The following is a 23,136-nucleotide window of genomic DNA, read 5'->3' on the forward strand; positions in this document are numbered from 1 at the left end:
TAATTTCCATCGAAGTTTACACAACCACTTCTTCACCTGCTCGTCCACGTATGGTAGCCACCGGTCGGATACAAAGTTACACGTTGATCTGTGCATGTGCATCGCCTGTTCACGGGTTACCGGAATGGTAACTTCGCTCCCTTCCAGACGACATCGCGCCTTGTCAGCAATCTGCGTGTTCGCCTTTAAATCCTGTGCCAGCCGTTGACGTACATCGGCGGGATCCGTCGTGTTCGGTGCCTGTCGTTGTGGGATGGGTTCGAGGAGCTCGTCAAGTTCTGTAGGGTCTATTGGTGCAAGTGGAGATTGGATGCCGCCTATGTATAGACCCAAGCCTTTCAACATGTCTTGTCCCATAATGATGTCTATTCCTGCCGGTAAGTTCATCAATTCTAGTGACCCGTCGATAATCTTGGTCCCATACCGAATGGGTACCACTTCCGTCGTCCGCAGTCGAGGAGTTCGAACCGCCTTGTCAGCTAAGTATATGAATGACCCAGGTGGTGCTGGAGTTATTGGGCGGCCGAGGAGGTCTGCGGATGTCTGTGAGATACAACTTCTGTTTGCTCCCGTGTCTAACAATGCTTTGAACGTACGTCCATTAACTTGCACTTGAATATAAACTCGTTTATCAGAAGACAGTAATGGGTCTTGTATCGCCATCACTTCCCTAATAGTATTAACAAATGTGAAGCTCATATCCGACTCAAACACACTCACATCTCACGCTTGATCGGTAACAGTCTCCCATACACCGTGGTTCTGGTCTGGTCCCAGTATTGTGTGCTCGAAGTCTTCCGCGAGTATCGTGTTGATGTGTACCTCTGTAGCTGCTGATGGTGGTACAAAACTGTCATCGTTTGTAATCGCGTTCACCTGTACAAGCGGAGTCGGGCGTGTAGTGACCAAGTCTTTGCCTGGGTTGTTGGGCTGTCCCTGTCGTAAGCAGACGGTCTGTGTGCCGGTTGTGCGTCTCGTGATGTGCGGTTGGTGTCATACGGCCGCGCCCTGCCGTCCGTACCCCCTGGGGGCAACGCTCGGAAATTGTGACATCGCGAAATATGATGTAAAGCTGGCGGTGCTTGTGCCTGACATCCAGCACACGTTGTAGGTAATGTCGGCTGGGGTCGCTGTGCCCAGTTCTGTGACTGTCGTCGAACCGTCTGCGGGTTAGGGCGGCTATTGGTGTAGTCACGAGCCCCATTACTTGGTGGGCCTTTGCGACTATTACGGTTTTGGAATCGTGCCGCAGTGCGCTGCTGTGCGTCCTGAATGTCGGGACTCAACAACTGTAGAAGTTCGCGAGTCTTCATTAACTGCCATTTGGGATGCAACTGTAGAGTGCGTTCATACGTACGGCCGTTGAGAGATTCCTCTAACAGTTGAACAATGCAATGGTTTAACAAATTCTGTTGGAAATCTGCATCTGTCTGGCACCATTCATGTGCCCTCCTGGATTCTTCATGAGCTGTGTCATTTGTTCCATGATGGGGGTATGCATTTCGACTGTGGCCCTTGGCAAGCTTACGAAACGCGGGATCAACAGTGGCTTGCGTCTCATGTGAGCAAATCTGTTCGATTTGTAGTTGTGGCGTCCACATCTTCAATCGATCAGATTTGTCACGTATGTATTCCAATGTTGACTTCTCAGCCTTAAAGTAAGATATAGCCTTGTGGAACCATGTAAGGCTCCAACTCTCATCTAACCCTGCGATCTGCGCGTTCTTAAAAGCCTCCAGTAGAGCCCCTCTCGTATCCCGTTCCATGATGTCATGGAGGTGGTATCTATTCGAGGGCCAGTCGGGCCATGTACGTGGTGATGGTCCCGGACGCTTTTCCACTGGTCGGGACTCTAGCGTGGCTCGAAGTATTTCAATCGCACCTTTAAGGGCTTCAGCTCGAGCCGTATTATTATCCTCTATTGCTTGGCATAACTCGTCGCTCAGGTGTAGTATACGTGCATGTAACCTCTGTCGACTATTCTCAATACTCGCCGATGTGGGTGGAGGTGCGAGCGACGTTGTCTCCGTTCGCTTGGGAGTCTGTACATGCTCACTGGCGGCTTCCCTCTCGAACGACTGTCGCTGTTGATGTTGGAGATAGGTCGTGCTCATCTGGTCTTGCCTATTCTTGAGCGCTTCCTTCCCATGTGGGTTTTGCTTGGCCAACACTTGCTCACGTGCGAATTCTTGGAATGACGGAGCCTCCTCTAGAGACGACAAGGTATCTTTCTCCGAGTAATTGAACTAGCCAACCTAGTGGGTTCGTTGATTCAGTCATTCACTTAATTTATTACAAAACCAGAAAGGTCGCGAGTTGGAAGTACTAGAATGTTTGCTTCAGTCATTCACTTTATTTTTTGTGTAGTCAAAACCGAGTAAAGTTCAGTAAAGAGTGTCATGTCTGGAAAAAGTAAACTCAGTCAGAAGTGTCGTTATGACCGGCGCGCCTGCTGTATTTATTGAGAACGAAGGTTGGAAAAGTCACTGAATGTACACAGTCTCAATTCTATCAATGGAAACGTACTGAAATATTGATCAAAGTATATTTAACTACAATTCCACCTTATAATGTATATTTATTGACTTTTTCGTGCAACATTTGCTTCAAATTTGAATTATAGAGCCTTCGTTTATATGGGTTTTTTTTAACGAACAAATGCGTTGAGGGGAGGGGGGGTTCCAAATCATACAAGAGTTGCGCATTTTTTAATACTACTCTACGATAGGCAGAAAGCAAAATTCCACAGATAAAACTATCGCGTTGAGTTACACCGCCTACTCTAAGGCTTTATGTAGTAGCATTGTCAGAGAGGTGGTATTTCATCCGTGGTACTATATATCTCAATTGCTCGTCAGCTCTAGCAGGACTTGGCATTGAACCATTGAAAATAGTAACTGTAGCATCTGTTTTGTCCTATGCGACAATCGCTAAGTTCCAATGTGCTTTTTATGGTTCCACGGGGTCAACACAGATACCGTTTTAGAAACGTGTGCAGGTCTCCTGAGCCGTATGCTTTCTGCCCTACGGCCTACGGTACCTGTATAAGTCCTTCATCCATATTCTACGTGCATCAGCATCACAGAGGCAAACAACACGAGAGGAATATTTGTGAGAAATTGTAGAATATCCCGGATATTAGCGAGTCTTTGATCCATTCCCGTGGATTGCAGCATCCAGTGAGAAGAAATATGCTGATGCGGGTTCGCTGCTGAATCGACACAGCTAGTAAAAAAGGGCACGATAAGAACAAATAGACCATAGTTCTATAGGTAGCGAGGGACTCGTCATTATGCTGGAATGGTCTATGCTGGTCTTTAATTTTTTAACTTGAGCGGGGCGGTGCACGTATCGGAGAGTTGCTCGTTTGTGAATGGCTAGCGCCTCTCCAAGAATATGGGGTAGGAAATCTTTCTTGTTCGTGCGGTCGGATTTGAATTAGAGTTCCGATTGAGCTTGTTTACCTGGGATGAAGAAGTAATATTCATAAGTAGCAACATGCATGGATTGTAATTTATATGGGAAATTCCATGTCTATATTGCGTATGCAATGTAAGCTTCATAGAAAGTAAATAATTGGAGTACAAGGATACCGGTTGCGAGGATACCATAATAGATTATGAGTACATACACAGCAATATACAGAGTTTTTTTTTTGCGTTCGAATTGAAACGGAGTTCAGTCTCGGAGGCTGTTCTTCTACCCCAAATAGGAGTGGGATGTCCAGTGAGGTTTGGCTGTGCTGCACATCTCCAAACGACACTCAAGTCTTTCAGTTCCTTATATGTCACAAACAAAACCGGAAGTCATGGTCGCTTTGGACCGTCATGAAGCGCCTCACTACCTCCTTAAGTGTTGTACGTTCTGTTATACAGTCTTAGCGATACTATTATCTCTCACGTTCCAAATAAAGGCATAGATAACACAGCTATCGACAACTTGTATCATCTTGCCCTCAAATTCCAAAGTGTTAATCAACTTGCGCCTAAAGAGAATCTGTCTGGCGTTAATGCATTCCAAGCCACGACCGCTCATGATGCACGATATGTGTCCATTATGCGACAAACCAGTCCATGGCACCTTCGGTTGCCCTTTATCAATCTACCGCAATTTTAGTCCAATAGTCACATAGGCAAGTGGTGTACCGTTGATAGCAAAACCTATAAATGTGGTGAATGCAAGCGCAACGAACATAATGATACACCGTATCTCCAGTCACGATACGGCGTCCTTCACGCCCGTGCTACACCACCACTCACCCTCACTCCTTTCAATACTTCTAACAAATACCCCAGCACAGCTCATTTTAAATGTCATTAAGAAATTGATACATTTTTACAACGGAATACAGGACCCACAACGACAACCCCCCTCTTGACCGCATCCTTAACTGTCTCCGGCGCAACGGTGCATATCAAAACAGCTTCAGATGATGTACAGGGTATAGAGTACAAAAAAATATTGTCTTCCTAACAAGTCTCAGTCTACACTCCACCACAAAGGCATCCTCCCAGTGCTCGGCAGACTCCTCATCCCGCCCCAGGCTTCCCAAAACATACCCTTCGTGCACCTTTTTTAACGCAACGGATTCATGAGGTTAAAACCACTCCTAGGTCTAAGCCTAGAACAGACAATTGCAAACCCAACTCGACCTCGCTCCAGCAACATGTCGTCGGCAATGTTGATATCGATCTTTTCGTGTGTGCAAACAACGCACAGGTTTCAACGTATTGCAGCTTCGAGCCAGGCCCCCTCTTCAGGACACTTTCAAACAGTCTTAGCATCAGCAGCCTACTCACCCCTATCGTAATAAACCGTTTACCAAAATAACCTAAACGCCAAAAATGAGTTTGATACTGCAATCTTATCAGTAGGGATAATCATCACACAGTAAACTTATCCGCAAACACTGAAGCAACTACACTCTCACGTCGAAACTAATGAACGTCATACAGTGCCAAAAACGGCAGAAATCCTTTCAGGGAAAGCACAATATGTTTTGGCGCGCCCGAAACTACTCAGCTTCTGCACGCCATGTGTCCAAGGAAAAATGCAATGGTGCCCCAATTCATGCGACCAAAGAACAAAATAGCCCATCAATTGTTGGGACAGTTTTCCCTGTCGACCTCTAGACCGGCCTACCAAGTACATCAGGTGGATACACTTGGTATATCAAGTTCGTTGACGCGAAATATGATTATGCCCTTCGTCAATCCTCTTTAAGCACAAAGACGACTCTAGTGATATTCTAGATTATTTCTAAACATACGTGGGTACGGACTACCTTACAGCCCAACGTGAGTTGAAAGCCGCGGCGAGTTCATATCTAAAGAATAGCAACTATGCGTGTGATGGTGCAACGCCACATACTTATATTGGATCAGAAATGTAGTTTTGAGAATGTTACCTTGTGAAGAACAATATCTAAGCATATATGATGGTTTGGCTTTGAAAATGTTAGCATAATTGACATCTCCCAATCTGTTGCGATAGAAGGATACGGATGCGCCAAGCAATGGTAACTTTTAAACTCTCAAATTGGACATGTGAGAACTTAGCTATATAAAGAGCCATTGGCTGCAGGAGGGCTGTGGTGGAGAGACAGATCATGAAGCAAGTCTGGACTGAATGGTACAATTAGTGTCTATGAAGACACTGATAAAGTCAATTTAAGAGAGTCTACTTCAGTAGTGAACTGTGCAATCAAAGAGGGTTGTACTATTGTAAAAGTGGTTCCCTCCCGAAAACCTCTGTGCATTAATTAACCCAAAACAAGCGGAACAGTGCATGAAACAAACACATTTTTATGAAACACCTGATAGAATGCGCCAAAAAAGGTTCTATTCTAAACTATTGACTAAATTCTTAGTATCGGCCAGCTCATCTGCATATAATGTGTTTTACAAATTTGACGAAATACATGTCACTAGATGTTCTTCACACACTCACTTATAGTCACTATTGACTATATGTATGTACCATGTACCAAATAAAAAAAACACTCGTTCCATTGTTTCTGTTTTGTATTTTTCTTGAAGTATGTATCGAATATATATTATTGAATTGAGAAACTAAGTCCAACAAGTACATGTATATTTTAGAGCTTTCAGTTTCCACAGCCCGCGACGTCCCGGCCGTCATTTGTTTTCAAAAACAGCTACTCCACATTCCTGTACACATTGTGGAGAACATAGTCTGGACCGACGGCGCTTGTAACTTGTACAACTAAATACAGCGGAATGTCTACATCTCGCCTGTTTCGCCGGGCGTGTTTATAGTAGAACATACCAAGTCTTGTTTACATGTAGTCCTCTTGTCAGCATGGAGCACTACGCGTCGGACACCTTCTCCGATGCCTTCTCTGCTTGGGCTATTTCGTCCGCTTTCCTCTCCTCCACTCTCTTTTTCTCTGCACACTCTTTAACGTAATCGCGACAATGCTGCTTTATATGCAATTTGAACAGATCTTCTCGAGAGAACACCTCCTTGCAATTATCCCAGAGACAGGGATATGGTTGATTGCCTGTATGTGTGCACATATGTATTTCCAAATTATGTGTTGTGGAGAACATGCGCTCGCAGCCTTGCCATGAGCACGGAATAACCAACGGCGCTTCGTACTTGATCTCTACGCCGTACTCGTCGTACTCTACTTTCCGCTTCGCCCTAGTCGCTGAGCACCACCTGGTTGTTAAAGAGCGAGTGATAGAATAAACAGCTCGATATCAGCAGATGGATACACTAGGGGCAGCAACAGTTATTCTGGAACCTCGGCCCATGCCGGCGAGGACGAAATAACTAGGCATCAAGGTCGATCGATCGCATTCATCCTTGCAAATATGCATTCATGGCAGTAAGAAAACAGTCGTGAGAATAATTTGCACGCTGATACCAGTCCAATCACAAATCTACCCACAATTCACGAACTTTAACACTTCCTGTGTAAAGCGTGCTGCAACTATCAGCTCATACACTGACCTTTAAAATTGGCATGAGATAAACACATAAGTGCTCTCGAGATATGCACCTGTGCCAGGCAGCAGGGATGTAGACGGGGCATGCTTTAAAAATAACACATGTACACTCTCTTGCAGTAGCCGTAGGGTATGTATACATAACATGTGGTGGTGACATACATAGCAGATCTTTCGCCAACTATTAGCGCCTACACTGACCTTTAAGATTGGCATGAGATAATCACATAAGTGCTCTCGCGATATGCTCCTGTGCCAGGCAGCAGGGATGTAGACGGGGCATGCTTTAAAAATAACACATGTACATTCTCTTGCAGTAGCCGTAGTGTATGTATACATAACATGTGGTGGTGGTGGTGACACACATAGCAGATCTTTTGCCAACTACTAGCTCCTACGCTGACCTTTAAGATTGGCATGAGATAATCACATAAGTGCTCTCGCGATATGCACCTGTGCCAGGCAGCAGGGATGTAGACGGGGTATGCTATAAAAAATAGCACATGTACACAAAAAATAGCACATGTACACTCTCTTGCAGTAGCCGCCGGGTATTTACACATAACGTGTGGTGGTGATATATGTAGCAGATCTTTGTATATTACAAAGCTTCATTGTGAATAAAGCAAAAACAACAAAGATGCAAATACGAGATCTAGCTGAGCCTGCATAGTACAAGTTGAACATCGCCCGCATATACACTGGGATTCAAATAACACCTTGAGCAAGACTATATAATGAGCCTGCCCTTCTCTATGCTATATATGGGAACAATCACCTCACAACGTGAAGATGAGAGTTAGCACAGCACTTCGAACAACCACTCCAGTGGCAGATTCCTTTATTACATATTGACTCATTTATGCATGTGAATTGACTAGGTGTTTATAGGTGGAAACAAACAGATCGATCCTGATAAAAACTATTGGGCATATTCTTTTGAACTAAGGAGCGAGCAGTAAAAAGAATCCAACAGATAATGAGCGACAAAATATAAGCATGCTTGTCAGAGGCAACGTCTCTGTTCTCAGTCGACATGCGTACTACATATATTGTACACACACATATAAAATTGGTATCTCCATACATGGTACTATGTATATAGCACTATAATGCATATACAACCACACCTACACATATATACGCCCGTATACTGGAAAGACGATAAAAATCAAGACTCATAGATTGTTCGATACGCTGCACTTTACATTTATACCTCCTTCACAATTAAAATTGCTTAGCGTGTGTAAGATTAATGGAACTGTGTGAGAATTTGGATTAAGTCGTACAAAGAAACAATTAACCTACCCCAGTTGCAAATTGAGATAACATTGACTAGTGGCCATAAAGATATGCAGCCTTTCGTGAAAAGGAACAAACCCTCTGTATATACAATGCTACCGATCACAATAAGCACTTACTGGTTTCCAAGTGGTGTACTGGCGTGCAGTGCTTACAAACTGTACAGAAGTGTATGAAGGTGCTTTGTACCTTTGGTGCATGAATGCGTGATTCAAGTGCACAAACTCCTGCATAGTTCAAGCGAGGAAATCTTCTGCTATAAAATTACAAAGATACAAAAAAATATATACACACACACACACACACACGCACACACACACACACACACACACGCACACACACACACACACACACATTTATATATATATAAAATTGGTCGGATCGCGTACCATTTGCACTCACCTCTTTGGAGGCAGTGCCTCAATAGTTCTCCTTTGTTTCTGTACTTGACTCATAGTGGCAGCTGCGCGTAAACCTAACACATTCGCTGACGATGAAGTATACGCATAACCACGTGCAGGTTGTTTACTCACGTGTGCACCAAAACCGCACCGAAGGGTGGTGGATGCAAATGATTTATTCACAGTTGTGGATGCAACGCCAGTACTGGCTGTAAAAGCCTGGTGTACAACATTCAGGTAACTATTGTTAGCACAGCGTGCAGAAGACACATTGCCAACACCTAGACCGGTGTGTACTGATCTGATCGTGCTCATAATACCTATAGCAGGCTCAGTATATTGAGCCGAGTTCAAGTAAATACTAGCTTACTTTTGCAAGTAAATATAAAGCTTTACCTATGCGATGCCTGTTTATTATATGCACATACATATATAAAGTATTTTTTCGACAAAAATATATAAAATCTCAAATTCATGACCTCACGGGCCCACAGGCCCAGTGGCCCAGAGTCTCCAGTCTCCCCAGCCATTCAGGAGTCAGCAAATACAGCCATCACTCTAAATACCAGCCATGCGTTTTTGCATCATCCGTTTTCTGGAGTACCGAACCTCTCTCTATATATACTTTATAATATTAAATATGACATTAAGTACAGAATGCACATGTAAGTACTGTATAGTAGACTACAGTATAGTAGATACTGTATGTACATGCGATGTCGTATGACGGCACAGTATGTAAATACATACGCTTCAACAACAAGTGGATATATTTATAATTAGTAGAGCTGAAACGTAAAGTACACCCTGTCAGTGTGTTCATCGTAGCAGGTGGGGCTACCTGGAGTATATGAACACTTTCCAGCTAGGATTCATTGCCACAGCGATGTTAGTAATCTATAAACCGTACGATAGGCTGTATATACCCATATGTACCCATATTAACATCGAATGAATGTTGTCAAAAAATATCAGGAAAATTATTGTTGCCTTGAGTTGCAATGGAATGAATTAAAACCCACACGACTTCGTAGTTTTGACTGTGTAGTGTCAGTGATTTTGTGTGACAAATGATAATGATAGCATTGTTAACGACATAAGATCGAAGGTTCGATGTATCCAATATCACTACTCTTTGACTCGTAAATAATTTCACTCTTTGACTCTTGGTAGTGTATTGTCAATATTCAGTGCTACCAAATGATGATTCTCGGCAGTACAACCCCACTGCATCATCGTAGCCAAATAACTAATAAAAGCTGGATGGTATAATTTCAATGTTTCAGTGGAAACATACTGCGCTGAAGGGCAAATATGTGTTGGCTGTGCTTGACCACAGGTGTGTAGCTCAGAGTCTTGCCGAGTTGTAAGGGCCATTTCTGATGCGGATCCGGGAATTGGTATTATTGGGGATTGAGCTTGTTGGTGAGATGGTCTTAGAATATAACGTTGTATAGCGGTCTGGCAACACAAACCTATCGCAACGATACGACGCGGTATATTCAATCACAGAACAGCGCTGTTGCTTGTACGATCTCGCACTGTCGAATGCGGACCAGTACACATCCGCTCTCACGCCTGGCAATGGCGTGTTTCCTTACTGGAGTAGGCTATGTTGAGCTGAGTTGGTGGCTTGCGATATGATGTGCTGCTGTTATAAAATCTGAAGCTCGTTTGGGATATAGTCGTGCATTGATATGTACTACATTCGTTTGGTGTTAGATAGATAAAACGGCGTTCTGCGTGGCAGGGCATACATATGTTGTGTTTGTATAGATATCGCTTATCTGATGGTGTATTGTCAGCTCTAGTTGAGTCGAATGCGTCCCAATTCTCTACTTTACCAGGGCTGTTATTGTATCAACTATGTTCGATTCAGTCTCCTATCTGCTGGTTAGCACAGCATTGCGGTAAGTTCTTGTAGTAGGATCTCGTCACCATACGCTGATAAGTCGCGTGGCGGATGTTCAGTTGGGAGCAGTTGTGGACTGCCAATACATATAAACATAATTGTTGCAATATGAAAGTCTACGTCCACAAGTGTTGGTGTATGGTTGCTCTGTGCACGATTGCTTTATCATATATATCAACGCAATTGTTGCCATATGACAATAATCTGCGTTTACAAGCGTTGGTGCATGGTTGCTCGTGCACGTTTGCTCTAGACGCACAATTGCTCTAGACGCACAATTGCTCTATAATATATATAAACAGAATTGTCGCCACACGAAAGTCCTGCTTCCAGAAGGGTTGGTGCACGAGTGCTTTATAGCTCAGCGGAACACCAAGCACAGTCACGACACAAAGTTTTGATAGACTGTGACCCCAACTCTCAAAATACTCTTGTCCCGGTTTCAGGTTTATTGTCCCGGTTTCGGGTTTATGATCGGCTGCGTGCTTGGAATGGGCCACTGAGCGGTATAATATTACACCTGTCTATCAAACACTAGTGCCTTAGGTACAACACAAAGAAGCTGCTATGTCATCAATCAACCACACCGGAATGTCTACGGTCGACAGTCTACACCCGTAGGCCACCCAGATCAGCTGAAGTGACACGCGACCCGAGCGAACAGCATGTGCACTATAGGGATGTTATCTAGCAGGCCCGTGTGCACCGCACGCCCCAGCATGTCCGCAAACAACCCCTTGTACGACTGAGGGTATATCATCTCCAGTCGCATCAACAGCTCCGTATGCGCTGCGTCGGCTCCGATAGTCTGGGCGGCGGTGCTTGCACACCCGGTGCGTGGGCGTGGGTGTGTTTCTCGTGTGCGCATCTCTGCGGTGGTGTCGTCTGTCAGCTGGAGTGGCGTATGTCGTGCACATCCACCGGTGGCGGCAGATCCATCTGTGGCAATACTCACACGCACACCCCCATGAGAGGCTCCTCCGTCACACCCACCCCTACAGTCAACACTCATGGCCTCCAACGGTCGCAGCGCCGCGTGTGCACTATTGTGGCTGAGCATAGCGCAAGTGCCTTCCCTTGAGCACGTGCTTGTCTCACCGTCTCGTGGTGCGTACGCTTCAGAGCCAAACCAGTGGAGGTCCCGTCCCCGCTCCAGCGAATCCATACTCCCCACCTGGTCCGTACAGTGCGACGTGATCGTCGGCCCAGAACACACCCCGTCTAGTATCGGCTCAGCACTACTAGTCAGTGGCACGGTACAATGGCATGCACACCCCTTGTGTGCTTGTGGTATACTCCCCTTACCCACCCCACTCGGTGCACCGCTTAGAGGGCTGTCCGCAGAAGTAGGGGCCGTGTCTGAGTCCCCTCTCGCAACTGCACCCGAAATACACACCGGTTGTACGCACGTATACTCCAAGCGATGGGCGCACCCAGTACACCCAGCCCTGCACGCGCACGAGCACATGTGGGCTCGGGTCGTCTCTATTTCGTTCTCACTTTCCCAGTGCTGCACAATAGGCGTCAAGATAGCCCTGGCCATCTCCGAGTCGGCTTGTGGTCCTAAGCTAGTCACATCGTTGGCGGTGCCTGTATTGGCACTCGCATCCTGCTGTGGGCGTGCGTGTGTGTGTGTCTGTGCACCTGCTTGTGCCGAGGTAGGGGCAGCACCAATGGTGTTTGTGGACGCTGGGTTCGCCTCGGCCGTGGTCATGGCTTCGTTGGAATGGATCAGGGCCGAGTGTACTGGGACGTAGCCGTCCAGACGGGTGGCGACTAGAATGACGGTGCGGAACACTCCCAGCCCTGAACAACCGCAGGACGGGACAGTGGCGTCAGGGGAGTCAATGGGCGGGTCACTCAACGTGATAAAAGCGTATAAACGAACGTGATAAAGCGTTTATAAAAGCGTATACGTCGTAGTAGGCAATCTGTGGTGTACAAACGCACATGGCCATGGTAGCCATAGCTACCTCATTGTAGCCACTGCTTATACTCACTCACTTTCGCGGAAGTAGTAAAAGTGTGTGCAGATTGAAGAATGTGACAATGACACCCTTGGTGCACGCATAGTCGCCTACTTATACCCACTCGCTGTCACGAAGTAGTAAACGTTTATACTGATTAACGCACACGACGAAGACATCCTTGGTACACGTATAGTCACCTACTTATACTCACTCACAGGATGTCGCGAAATTGTAAACGTGTGAGCACATTGTATCCGCATACCGACAGGGTGATGAGCTAGACGGTACAGTAACGAGTCCTCTACGCGACCACCATCGGCACGTTTGAGCTGAGCGATGCTGTCAGATCCGTTGAAGTTGGACAGAAACCACAGCCCAAACCCAACAAGAGGCGATACGGCGTGTGTGGGTGTGCCTGTGCACGTGTATGTGAGTGAGTGAGTGAGTGAGTGAGTGAGTATATAAATATATATATATATATATATATACATATACGTATATATATATATATATATATAGTGCGTGAGTGAGTGGATGAGTGAATGGGTGAGTGAGTGAGTGAGTATGTAAGTGGGTTTGGGATTTTGTTGGCGAATGGGTGAGTGAGTGAGTGAGTGCGAGAGTACGAGTGTGAGTGAGTAAGTATATATATATATATATATATATATATATATATAGTGCGCGAGTGAGTGAATGAGTGAATGGGTGAGTGAGTGAGTGAGTATGTAAGTGGGTTAGGGATTTTGTTGGCGAATGGGTGAGTGAGTGAGTGAGTGAGTGAGTACGAGTGTGAGTGAGTGAGTGAGTGAGTGCGAGAGTACGGGTATGAGTGAGTGAGTGAGTGAGTGAGTGCGAGTATGAGTGTGAGAGTGAGAGTGTGAATGAGTGAGTGAGTGTGTAAGTGGGTTAGGGATTTTGTTGCGCGCGTGTGTGCATGTGCCTTTGTAGCTACTAGAGGGCATGTATGTCACGCGTGTATGTGGACAGCTATTAGTTCGGCTTAGTTGCTGACCGGGGCTTTCACAGACGTACCCGGCATTCCGCTGGCCGTAGGCTACTGCACCATCAAACAACAATAGTCCGGCGCAGACACACCGGGAACCAATCCGGCATGGGCACACGCAGGCGAGTATATCAAAATACACAAATAGTTATAAGATACGACATCGGAATGCGACATATATGAACATTGTGAAAGGTTGTAGATGATCAAGTAGTACATCTGCCTGGGTGTATATACTTTGAAACCATCTACACGTACGTACTATGCACGAGGCGACAGACAAAGGCGAATAGACACGCGGATGCACTCTTGTTTAGCCTCTACACGCAACCAAACATGCATAGGAAGACACTGACAAGACACCCGACATACCCAGATGGGGACCAGCGAGCGACAGGAACGTACGACAAAGCGGCAGGAAGGGTCGGAAATGCGACAATGTTACACACAGCCTGACCACCAGCGCACCCTGTGAATGGGCGATGAAGCTGATGGCACAGACGTTGGCCCCACGCTTGGTCCTCAACTCTTGCTCGCACTCGATAATCTCCGAACAGAGCCGGGCTGCCTGTGTGCATGGTTTGGGCAGTAGTTAGTGGAAGTGTGTGTGTGTGTGCATAGACGCATAGGCGCGTACTGTATTGTTGGTGAACTCTATCTACATAAGTGGTGTAGTATGCTTTGGTGTGTGTAGCTGGTACTGATGTATCTATACTCACATGTAAGCTAAAATGCACTCTATGCAACGCAGTCTACGGTGCACGGGCGTGCGAGGAGTACTGCAGCTGCGTGGGTCATGTACATGCTATAGTGGTGCTGAGTGAGTGGGCATGAGCCGGTGCGAGTTTATGACCCCAGGGCTCATCGATCCTGAAACGTATATGTACGCGGTGTGTTTACGCGCAGGCTATGGTTATGGTCGTGTGCTCGCACGTGTGCGGGGGCTGTTGTAAGTATACACACTCATTAACATGCGTGATACGAAGGAGTTGTGACGAACTTAAACGCAAAGCCGGTGCTTAGCCGGTGCTTTTGACTGCTTAATGCGATAGAGCATCGCTGTGTGGCATGTACCAATACGTTTGTTAGGGGGAACGCGTGTGTCAATATTCGTACTGTAAAGTTTCAGAAGGTGCGTGGACCATAACTAACTAACTGTGCCGATCAAACGGGTGAGTCTGCATGTACTTAGCTCTGGCAATGGGGGCCAGAGTAGTCATGCAGGAATGCGTAATACGTTAAACGCAATCGATTTGCTTTGCATTTATCTCCCATATGTCGCCTGCCCACGCATCGGCGCACTGACACAGGCGCTATATATTTGCACAAGTAAATACATACAAAACCCCACCAAACCAAAAACATAAACGCATGTGTATACCTCTCCCTACATCCTTATTACAGTCACACACCTATGTAACACACACACACACCTATGTAACACACACACACCTATGGAACAGACACACACACCTATGTAACACATACACACACCTATGTCACACACACACACCTATGTAACACACACACATACACACAACCATCCGGCAGCGGTGGTCCTACCTGTGTGGGCAGTGAGTCGTACGTCTTGTCCTCATTGGCTTTGGACAGTAGCAGGTGCAGCTTCGCAGTCGCGCGCGACCCATTGCATATGCTACGGCGTCGCAGCAGTGCGGCATACACTCGGAAGTCATACCGCGAGCCAGCCAGGCCATGCACCAAGACCACCACGTGCATCTGAGGCGTGGCCACGTGTTCGTTGGGTGCGTGCGAGTGTGCCGTCTGCAGGTCCACGAGTGTCTGAGCTGGCTGTGGTAGTGGGTGTTGTGTGCGCGTGTCCTCTGTATGGGTGGGGTCGGGTGCGTGTGGCATCGTCCTAGCATATTTCCCCGTGCTAGCGTGAGGCGACTCAGGCATACTTGTACGTGTGGGGGGACCAGCGTCGTGGTGTGTTCGCGCACACGTGTGTGCATCAGTGCACACGTGTGCCGCGTTTGGCATCGTGTTCCTGGTATACGCATTGGCGTGCGAGTCACTCAGATACGTGCACACACCCACCCCACAGCCTCTCCCCCGCTCCTTCTCGCGCCTGCGCTGCGCCTGGTCGCGTCTGTGCTGAGTGTGCACATGCATGCACGGGGTGTGTGGGGGCTTGGCCTGGGTCTTGGGCTGGTTCGGTTGGGTGTGCATGTGTCTTTGCTGTGCCACGTGGCCGTACACGTCCTCGTACATCGCCGGCATTGGTGTGGCGTCGAAAGTGTCGTCCACCGCGCTCACGAAGGTTCCGCGCCATTCGCAGCGGTGGTTGCATGTTCTATTTATAGATCCATGGGTGCTGACGCTGGAATCGGCCGACGTACTATCTTCTGATGGGCTCTTGGCGGTTTCCGATACCGAGATATATGCGGGAGCATTTTTCAGGCAGTCAGTGCTGGCTGGAACCAGCCCAGACGGTTTTGCGATAGATTCCAAACTACCTGTGCCACTCCCTGGTTCACATATGGGGGGTTCGGATACGCCTGTAGTACATTCAGATCCGCTTGCGAGATGGGTACGTCCCAGTGCGCTCGCTAAACCGCGAGTGATGTCTGAGCTCTCAACTGCGCCTGAGCTGCCTAGAGGTCCAACCTCTGTACCTTTACAGTCACGTGTGCCGTTGTGGATCTCAGGAGGCTCCTCGCTGCTGTCACACCCGTCACTAGTAGTTTCCGTATACGTATTCTTCGTTGCCGCTTGCGCTGGTGCACTAAGGCTCTGACTAAGCAGCTCTGCCTCAAGTGTCCCGCTGTTATCTTGACTACCACTGCCCCTTTCCAGCGTGTCTTGTTCAAGCTTGCCTTGTTTTTCCCGTGTTCTGTTCTTGAACGCGATCGCATGTGGCGACGCCCCAGGCACATAGGTCGTGTGTGTCTTTGTTCGGTCTCCCACAATCAGTGGGAGAGCCGCATGCGCTGAGCAGTCCGCACAATTCACCTGGCGATGGCTTGGCGAGCGCATGTCCCACTCCTCGTCTATGTGTGTACCAACAGCAGTGTTTATACTCGCCTGTGCCTGCCCAGACACGCTTTCAGTCATATCATCGGACGCCTTAGCCACCAGTTGTGTGTTGTGCCCTGCAAGCGTCTCTTGTCTGGGCATATTTAGGGTGGCTGTGGTACTACGCACCTCACCGCTTGTGGCTGTGGTACTACGCACCTCACCGCTTGTGCTCACCCCTGCGTGTGCCTCTACGTGCCTAGTTGTTGTGACAGCATGTCCAGATTCTGCCCATTCAGTGCGTTGCGTGTGCTCCTCGGTCCCAGGCCTAGTTATATCTGGGTGCGCGTGTGCAGTACCATATGCGCATGTGGCGACGTGTCCCGGTATCTGGTCAGAGGTGAAAGCTGAACGGGCGAGCTCATTCGCTGCTGAGTGCATGCTCCGAACCTCGGGAACAGTACCACCTCCCTGCGCAAGCGCATGTGCACGTGCTTGATCATCTGCGGCTTTTGTAGCGAAGGACGCTCGGTATGCCCCCAGAGGAATGTGCTGCCTGTATGCCAGGCAACTGTGGTGAGACGAGAACCAGAGTGTGTTGAGTTGCTATATATGGTTGGCATTTGCTTCGATCGTCTTCTGAAACAGGCCGTAACGGGCCCATGTCGAAGAGAAGCAGGTGCATGTAGGTAGATGATGCTGATTGTACATGATAGTGTCACGAGTGATAAGAAGGATAACCAGGTAAGCTCACAATCGCTGGTGGACAGGTGAGCTGGGAAAACACAACATAGTGAGCAGTGTTGCTAGTTGTTCCATAGGCATGGTGTGTTGATAAGTGCTCCTGGCCGGTTAAAAACCATAATGTATCGTGATCAATGCCAGCACTTACTAGGTATTTGCAACAGAGGGCGTAGTAGGAATAAAGGCCACGTGCGTATGCTGGTCACCGTATTGGGCGACGTGAGATTCATACACTGGCACATAATAAAAAGCACAAAATAGGACAAACAAATACGTACTGAACCAAATAGGACAGTTCGGGACAAAGAACTCCGCCGGTGCAAATAGAGACGAACATACGTCCAGGGCAGACATTTATGGGTGTATATATAGCCCTCTAACAAAACGCGTCGCTTGCTACACACCTGCGCGGATTGTCTCTAGCCTCATGCCATGTACTGCTGAGTTGGGAGCGGTAGAGGTTCTGGTGGCGCTGTGTGGTATGCACACGGGATATTACGGAGAATTCATACGGGAGCATGAGCATTTGGGTGAACATTGGTAGAGGAATCAGTATTATCTCATGAGAGAGCTTGTAGTACAGCTATCCAGGGGGCATGTCCAAGATCAACAGGCAACCAGTTTCAAGATGGGAGAAACAGTTGTTGGCACAGCTACGTACACCAAAAAGGCATGTGTAAGAAAAGCAGTGGTAGAAATATGCCAGAGATCACTTAGGTGGAACACATGGCATGTACTCAGGGAAGGGGTGCATGTGCGTACCAAATATTGAGGTTGGCGTTGACGAGCCATAACAGGAAGCGGGAAAGACATATGCTTGCAAGAAAGAGCGGGAAAAATATATGCTTGCGAGAAAGAGCGGGAAAGACATGTGCTTGCGAGAAAGAGCGGGAAAGACATATGCTTGCGAGAAAGAGCGGAAAAGACATATGCTCGCGAGAAAGAGTGGGAAAGACATATGCTTGCGAGAAAGAGTGGGAAGGGCATATGTTTGCGATAAAGAGCGGGAAAGAATATGCTTGCGAGAAAGAGTGGGAAAGACATATGATTGCGAGAAAGAGTGGGAAACGACATATGCTTGCGAGAAAGAGCGGGAAACACATATGCTTGCGAGAAAGAGTGGGAAAGACATATGCTTGCGAGAAAGTGGCTGAAACAATCGAACGAAGTGCGCAGAAGCCTCACAGATGGACACACTCACGAGCACAGCAAGCACTTGTACCATGTACATACATGGGCCATGGTCTTCTCAATTGAGCCGAGGTAGACGCAGCGGTCTGGCGTGAAGTCATCGCTCATCTCCACAAACAGCGCGCTCAGCTGTCGGCTGAGGGACGTCAAATGCGCCACAATCACTGCGCACACTCTCTGCTCACGCGCACGTCTACACGACCCATGGTCACGCTCTGCAGTACACACTCGTACCACGCGTTGTGGGGTGTCTGAGTTGGGCTCGCCCGCATTAGTAGAAGACTGTGGGGCTGTTTTGGCCCCATCGGGACCCAAACGGTCAGTGGGTGTTTCTAAAGTGTTGAGTGGTGCGTGTGACTCATCACTGGTCTGATCCACACCGCCGTCGCCATGGCAACCCGCCTGCACGGCACGTTGCACCGCTGACCACAGCACATGCTGCAGCTGCTCATAGTAGTCCGAGTGTTTGGGCTTGCGCTCTGGGTAGGGAATACCCTGAGTGGTCTGTGGTTGTCTGTGGGCCTCACGGGTGGTGTGGGCGTGTGTGGGCGTGCCCTGCATACTGTGTGCGTATGCACGAGCGCTGCCAACTGGGTTCTTTGGTTGTATGCGTGTGCCATGCGTGGCTTGGTCGTGTGCGTCGCCTGACAATACACCTGTCTTGTATGTCTGTGGTTCTGCACTATCTGATTCACCAGCGCCTTCTCCTGGCCTCTCCGGTTGCTGCATTCCCGAGACTTTCACCTGCACCGGTCCTATTTTCTCGAGGACTGGTGCGCTAGGAGTACGCTCATGTTCATATAGGAGGATAGGGATGCGCACGTGTTCGCCCTCCCGACAGAAGTCGTCCGCATGCTTGCGCGCCAGCTTGTGGTACTGATGGCGCAGCAACCGAAACTGCCGCACCAATGCACGCACGCAAGTGGTGTGAGTGAGGATCAATGAATCCAGTGTGTGTATGTCGGCCGCATCGCATATGATGTGTGTATTTGTAGGGGTATCGGTGGCCTGAATAGCTGGGTGAGTGACAGTGCCAGTGTCCGCGCGAGCGGGTGTGCATGCGGGTACGTTCATCGACGAACCCGCACCTGCAGACACACCTGTGCGTGTGTGAAGCGTATCATAAGACGCCGCATATGACTGGGTGGATGTATCCGTCATGATAGATTCGGCTCTTGATGGTATGGCTGGTACTTCTGTGGTGCGTTGGAGTGTCAGACCCGACAGCGACGCACATACTGTCAGTTCAGCCGTGGCAAAGTGGCGATCGGGCAGCAGTATCTCCAGGGGGGTGGGGCGTACTATAGGGAGAGTGACAGAGGTATCAACAATGGCCGAGCTTAACGGTCACAAGTACCAGGGGAGGGGGGTTTGAAAGGGTATCGGGTTTCCGATGACCAGAAGTCAACCGAAATCACCAGGTAGAGGCAGCAGCAAGCGAATCGAAAGTATACGACGACGAACTCCGCACATACTTTGACTACGATGCATGCCCAAGCAAGCAAGCATTCACTCAGGTGCAGAAGAAGTGGGTAAGACACACTACTCAACGGAACACAAAGGTCACTGACATATACACGCATCGGTGGCGTGAGCAGTGCTCACCTGCATGCATGAGTTTGCGGAGGGTCAAGCGGCGAGTGCCGATCCGTGTGTGGCTGCCCTTGGCCGGTTTTTTTCTGCGAATGAAGATTACATATAGTAAATACCACTGGTGCGTTGGCGTGGAATGAGAAATGGGTACCAGACGTCGTACCGGGGAGCTTGCAAGCAAACAATAAAACATGGAAGGACTCAATGCAAGCAAGTAATAAAACATGGCAGGGGTGACCCAGAGTGTAGTTGACAGAGGGACACGTTGTAGAATAGGGTAGTGCAGGTTAGACTACCGATCTGAATACAATTCCGCAATCACAGGTGCGCCAATTCACCAATTGACCAGAGGAGGGGGTTACTTCGCTCGTCTAAGAGAACATTTGCGCTCCACCTTGATGGCATACGAATGTATAGCCAGTGTAGCATGTTTGCCCACAATCAATAAAATACACACACACACATGTGCGTGACATACGCACAAGGCTCATTTGTTTCTGACAAGTGTGGTCTTGAGTATCAAATACGAACACATGAAAATCCACACCCATAGATGCGGACGTCATATGGTTTGATGCTGCATCTAGTACTTACCCTTTGGGAATGGACTCGTCAGACACATAGTACACGTTCAGCAGTAAATCCAATTCGATGGCGTTCACTTCTATGCTGAGCTATTTAGAGATGAGGCAAACCCAAAATCTCACGTTAAGACCTTAACAACTAAACATGGTTACACGCGCATGCGTGCAATGGTCACTCTCACACTCAATACTTTATAGGCCCGTGATCACTGAACCCATGTTTATCTGTGTATACAGGCGAACCGATGATACATCCTCCATGGTGTACAACGCACACAATCTGATTGAATTCAATGCTCACGACCAGAAGCATATCCGACTAAAGGAGAAAGTATTGATAAGCACACACATCAAAGTACGTATCCTTCACTGTAAAACACCCAGATGCACATGTGCACAAGCGTTCGACTAGCCGATTCCCCAGCGTAACTACTAGACGCACCTTCATCACATCGCCGATGGCAGTGCTGGCGCGAAAGTGGACGAGATCGCAGAGTTTGGTTTGCTCTCTGCAGCGTGACGAGGATCAAATGTGGGGGTGTATCACAGTCAGTAACTATGAAGTGTGCGCTGGTAGTAGGCCAAACCAACGCGAGTGTGTACCATCTGGGCAAGGCGGGAATTGCAACTATGTGACCAGTCCAGCGTCTACGAGCTCGGATAGTTCTGGACACTTAAAGTCCAAAATGGCCCCCCACGGGGATAGTCCACCGCGCATGGACTACAGTGCGGATCAGTCACACACGCATAGTGTATCATAAGTGTATACTATACGGATATCACCGTTCGTGCTGATTGTGGGGAATATATTGCAATACGAATGGCTACGCTACAGCACTAGCAGCAGCAGCCTGGAATCGCATCCCTTTGGCACAGGCCCAATTGGTTTACTCTTGACCCGATTACATGTTGTTAGTGCGTTGCGCGTGCTCAGGTCTTGTGTATGTTCGGATCTCTTGTCTCAGGAGACATGCGCCACATAACGGTTTCCTGTGGCAAGCAGGTACTTATAATAAGCGAACACTCTGCCCTATGACAGGTCTGGTCCGGTCCTACGCGTATGCGAGAGCTATCTGAGTGCGTATGTACTGATATCTATATGCCTGTACGATATACCTGACCTCGTGCTGTATCTTTGACCACTGGTGCCGCGTGTGCATGTGCAGTATAATGTGTGCACATTCATCTGTCAAGTCTGTGGCCCACTGCATAGGATTCAGTAGCATAAGCATACCACACCAACACTCACCTGCCAAACCGCGGGGTGAAGGTAGTGCTGCAGAACCCATGCTTGTCCGACGTCAGTGCGGCTGGTGTCACGTTGTTGTTCGACTGAAACAGGCCGAAATGCGCCTTGATCTCTGAGGTACCTGGTGCATGTTGTGGAGTGTGCTTCGTATTATCGGGCGCGCTTATTTAAACGGTTCCATAGGGAAATCAGAAGTTAAATGTCGAGTTGCTCTATGGAGGTTTCGTGAAAAGTGGGTTCGGAATTGAAAGCATGATAGCGCCACGGTGGAGGAAGAAGATCGACTTCTGCAAGGGGTATCCATAAATATGTAAATACTTTGCATCCATACATAATGTATACACATTCAGATAAGAAGACACACCTATTCACATTCAGATGAGAATACACACTAGTATGTGATGAAATTGTTGCCTCAATACGTGACCTATACACATTCACATAAGAAGACACACTAGTATGTGATGAAATAGTTGCCTCAATACATGATCTATACACATTCAGATAAGAAGACACACTAGTATGTGATGAAATAGTTGCCTCAATACATGACCTATACACATTCAGATAAGAAGACACACTATTATGTGATGATATAGTTGTGAGCGCATACACAATGCAGAGCCGAAAACGATGACGAAATGAAATGGGTGTTCATTCTTCTGTGTGTTAAATCCTCAGAATTCAAGCTTCTGTTATATGTTAACATTATCTAGCATTAACTGTTTTCAGGTCTATTGATTAAACCCATCTATCAGTCAAATTACAAACATACCTTCAGGCTCAACTGTCGGGACGTAACACTCAATGTCCACATCCACGAGACTCTTCGGTTCCATGCGCAACTCAATATAGTAGTATCTAATCAGAGAGTGTTTGTTTTAATCATGTCAGGACACTATAACTGTTTTACCCCTTCTTTTGTCTCGCCCCTGGAATATGTATACAAATAGTCTCACACCCGAATATCTATATATACATGTATATATATATACATACACATATACGCACACACATGCACAGACGCACACACACCCCACACCTACCACCCCCACCCACACCCACTTACCAAATAACTCAGACACTCACGACATCACACACACACACACACACACACACAACCACACCCACACCCACACACACACATATATATATGTATATATCTGTACACAGACACAGACACAGACACAGACACAGACACACACATATATATATATGTATATATACATAGACCTAC

General features: G+C 47.6%; 2 protein-coding genes across 2 annotated transcripts; both read right to left on the reverse strand.

Moving 5' to 3' along the window:
• Window positions 1-6,004: 6,004 nt before the first annotated feature.
• SARC_02644 (hypothetical protein) lies at window positions 6,005-9,068 on the reverse strand. Its single transcript, XM_014303578.1, has 2 exons — window positions 8,679-9,068; window positions 6,005-6,684 (listed from the first exon to the last, which is right to left on the reverse strand). Exons 1-2 carry the CDS (start codon window positions 8,990-8,992, stop codon window positions 6,330-6,332), a joined length of 669 nt encoding a protein of 222 aa, XP_014159053.1. The 5' UTR covers window positions 8,993-9,068; the 3' UTR covers window positions 6,005-6,329.
• Window positions 9,069-10,689: 1,621 nt separating this feature from the next.
• Window positions 10,690-22,738, reverse strand: SARC_02645 (hypothetical protein; the record flags this gene model as incomplete). Its single annotated transcript, XM_014303579.1, has 11 exons — window positions 10,690-12,395; window positions 12,822-12,974; window positions 13,935-14,130; window positions 15,126-17,109; window positions 17,687-17,754; window positions 18,516-19,774; window positions 20,079-20,152; window positions 20,661-20,740; window positions 21,093-21,159; window positions 21,900-22,020; window positions 22,675-22,738. 11 exons carry the CDS (start codon window positions 22,736-22,738, stop codon window positions 11,221-11,223), a joined length of 5,241 nt encoding a protein of 1,746 aa, XP_014159054.1. The 3' UTR covers window positions 10,690-11,220.
• Window positions 22,739-23,136: the final 398 nt, after the last annotated feature.

This window comes from Sphaeroforma arctica (genome assembly GCF_001186125.1).
Source record: "Sphaeroforma arctica JP610 unplaced genomic scaffold supercont1.121, whole genome shotgun sequence".
NCBI lineage: Eukaryota > Ichthyosporea > Ichthyophonida > Sphaeroforma > Sphaeroforma arctica.

Bases quoted from the DNA above. Each gene is read 5' to 3' on its own strand.
- SARC_02644 (XM_014303578.1), bottom strand. From the start codon at position 8,992: ATGAGCACGATCAGATCAGTACACACCGGTCTAGGTGTTGGCAATGTG. The intron at 6,685-8,678 runs GTGAGTGCAAAT...TTTAACAACCAG, and splicing joins GAGGCACTGCCTCCAAAGAG to GTGGTGCTCAGCGACTAGGG.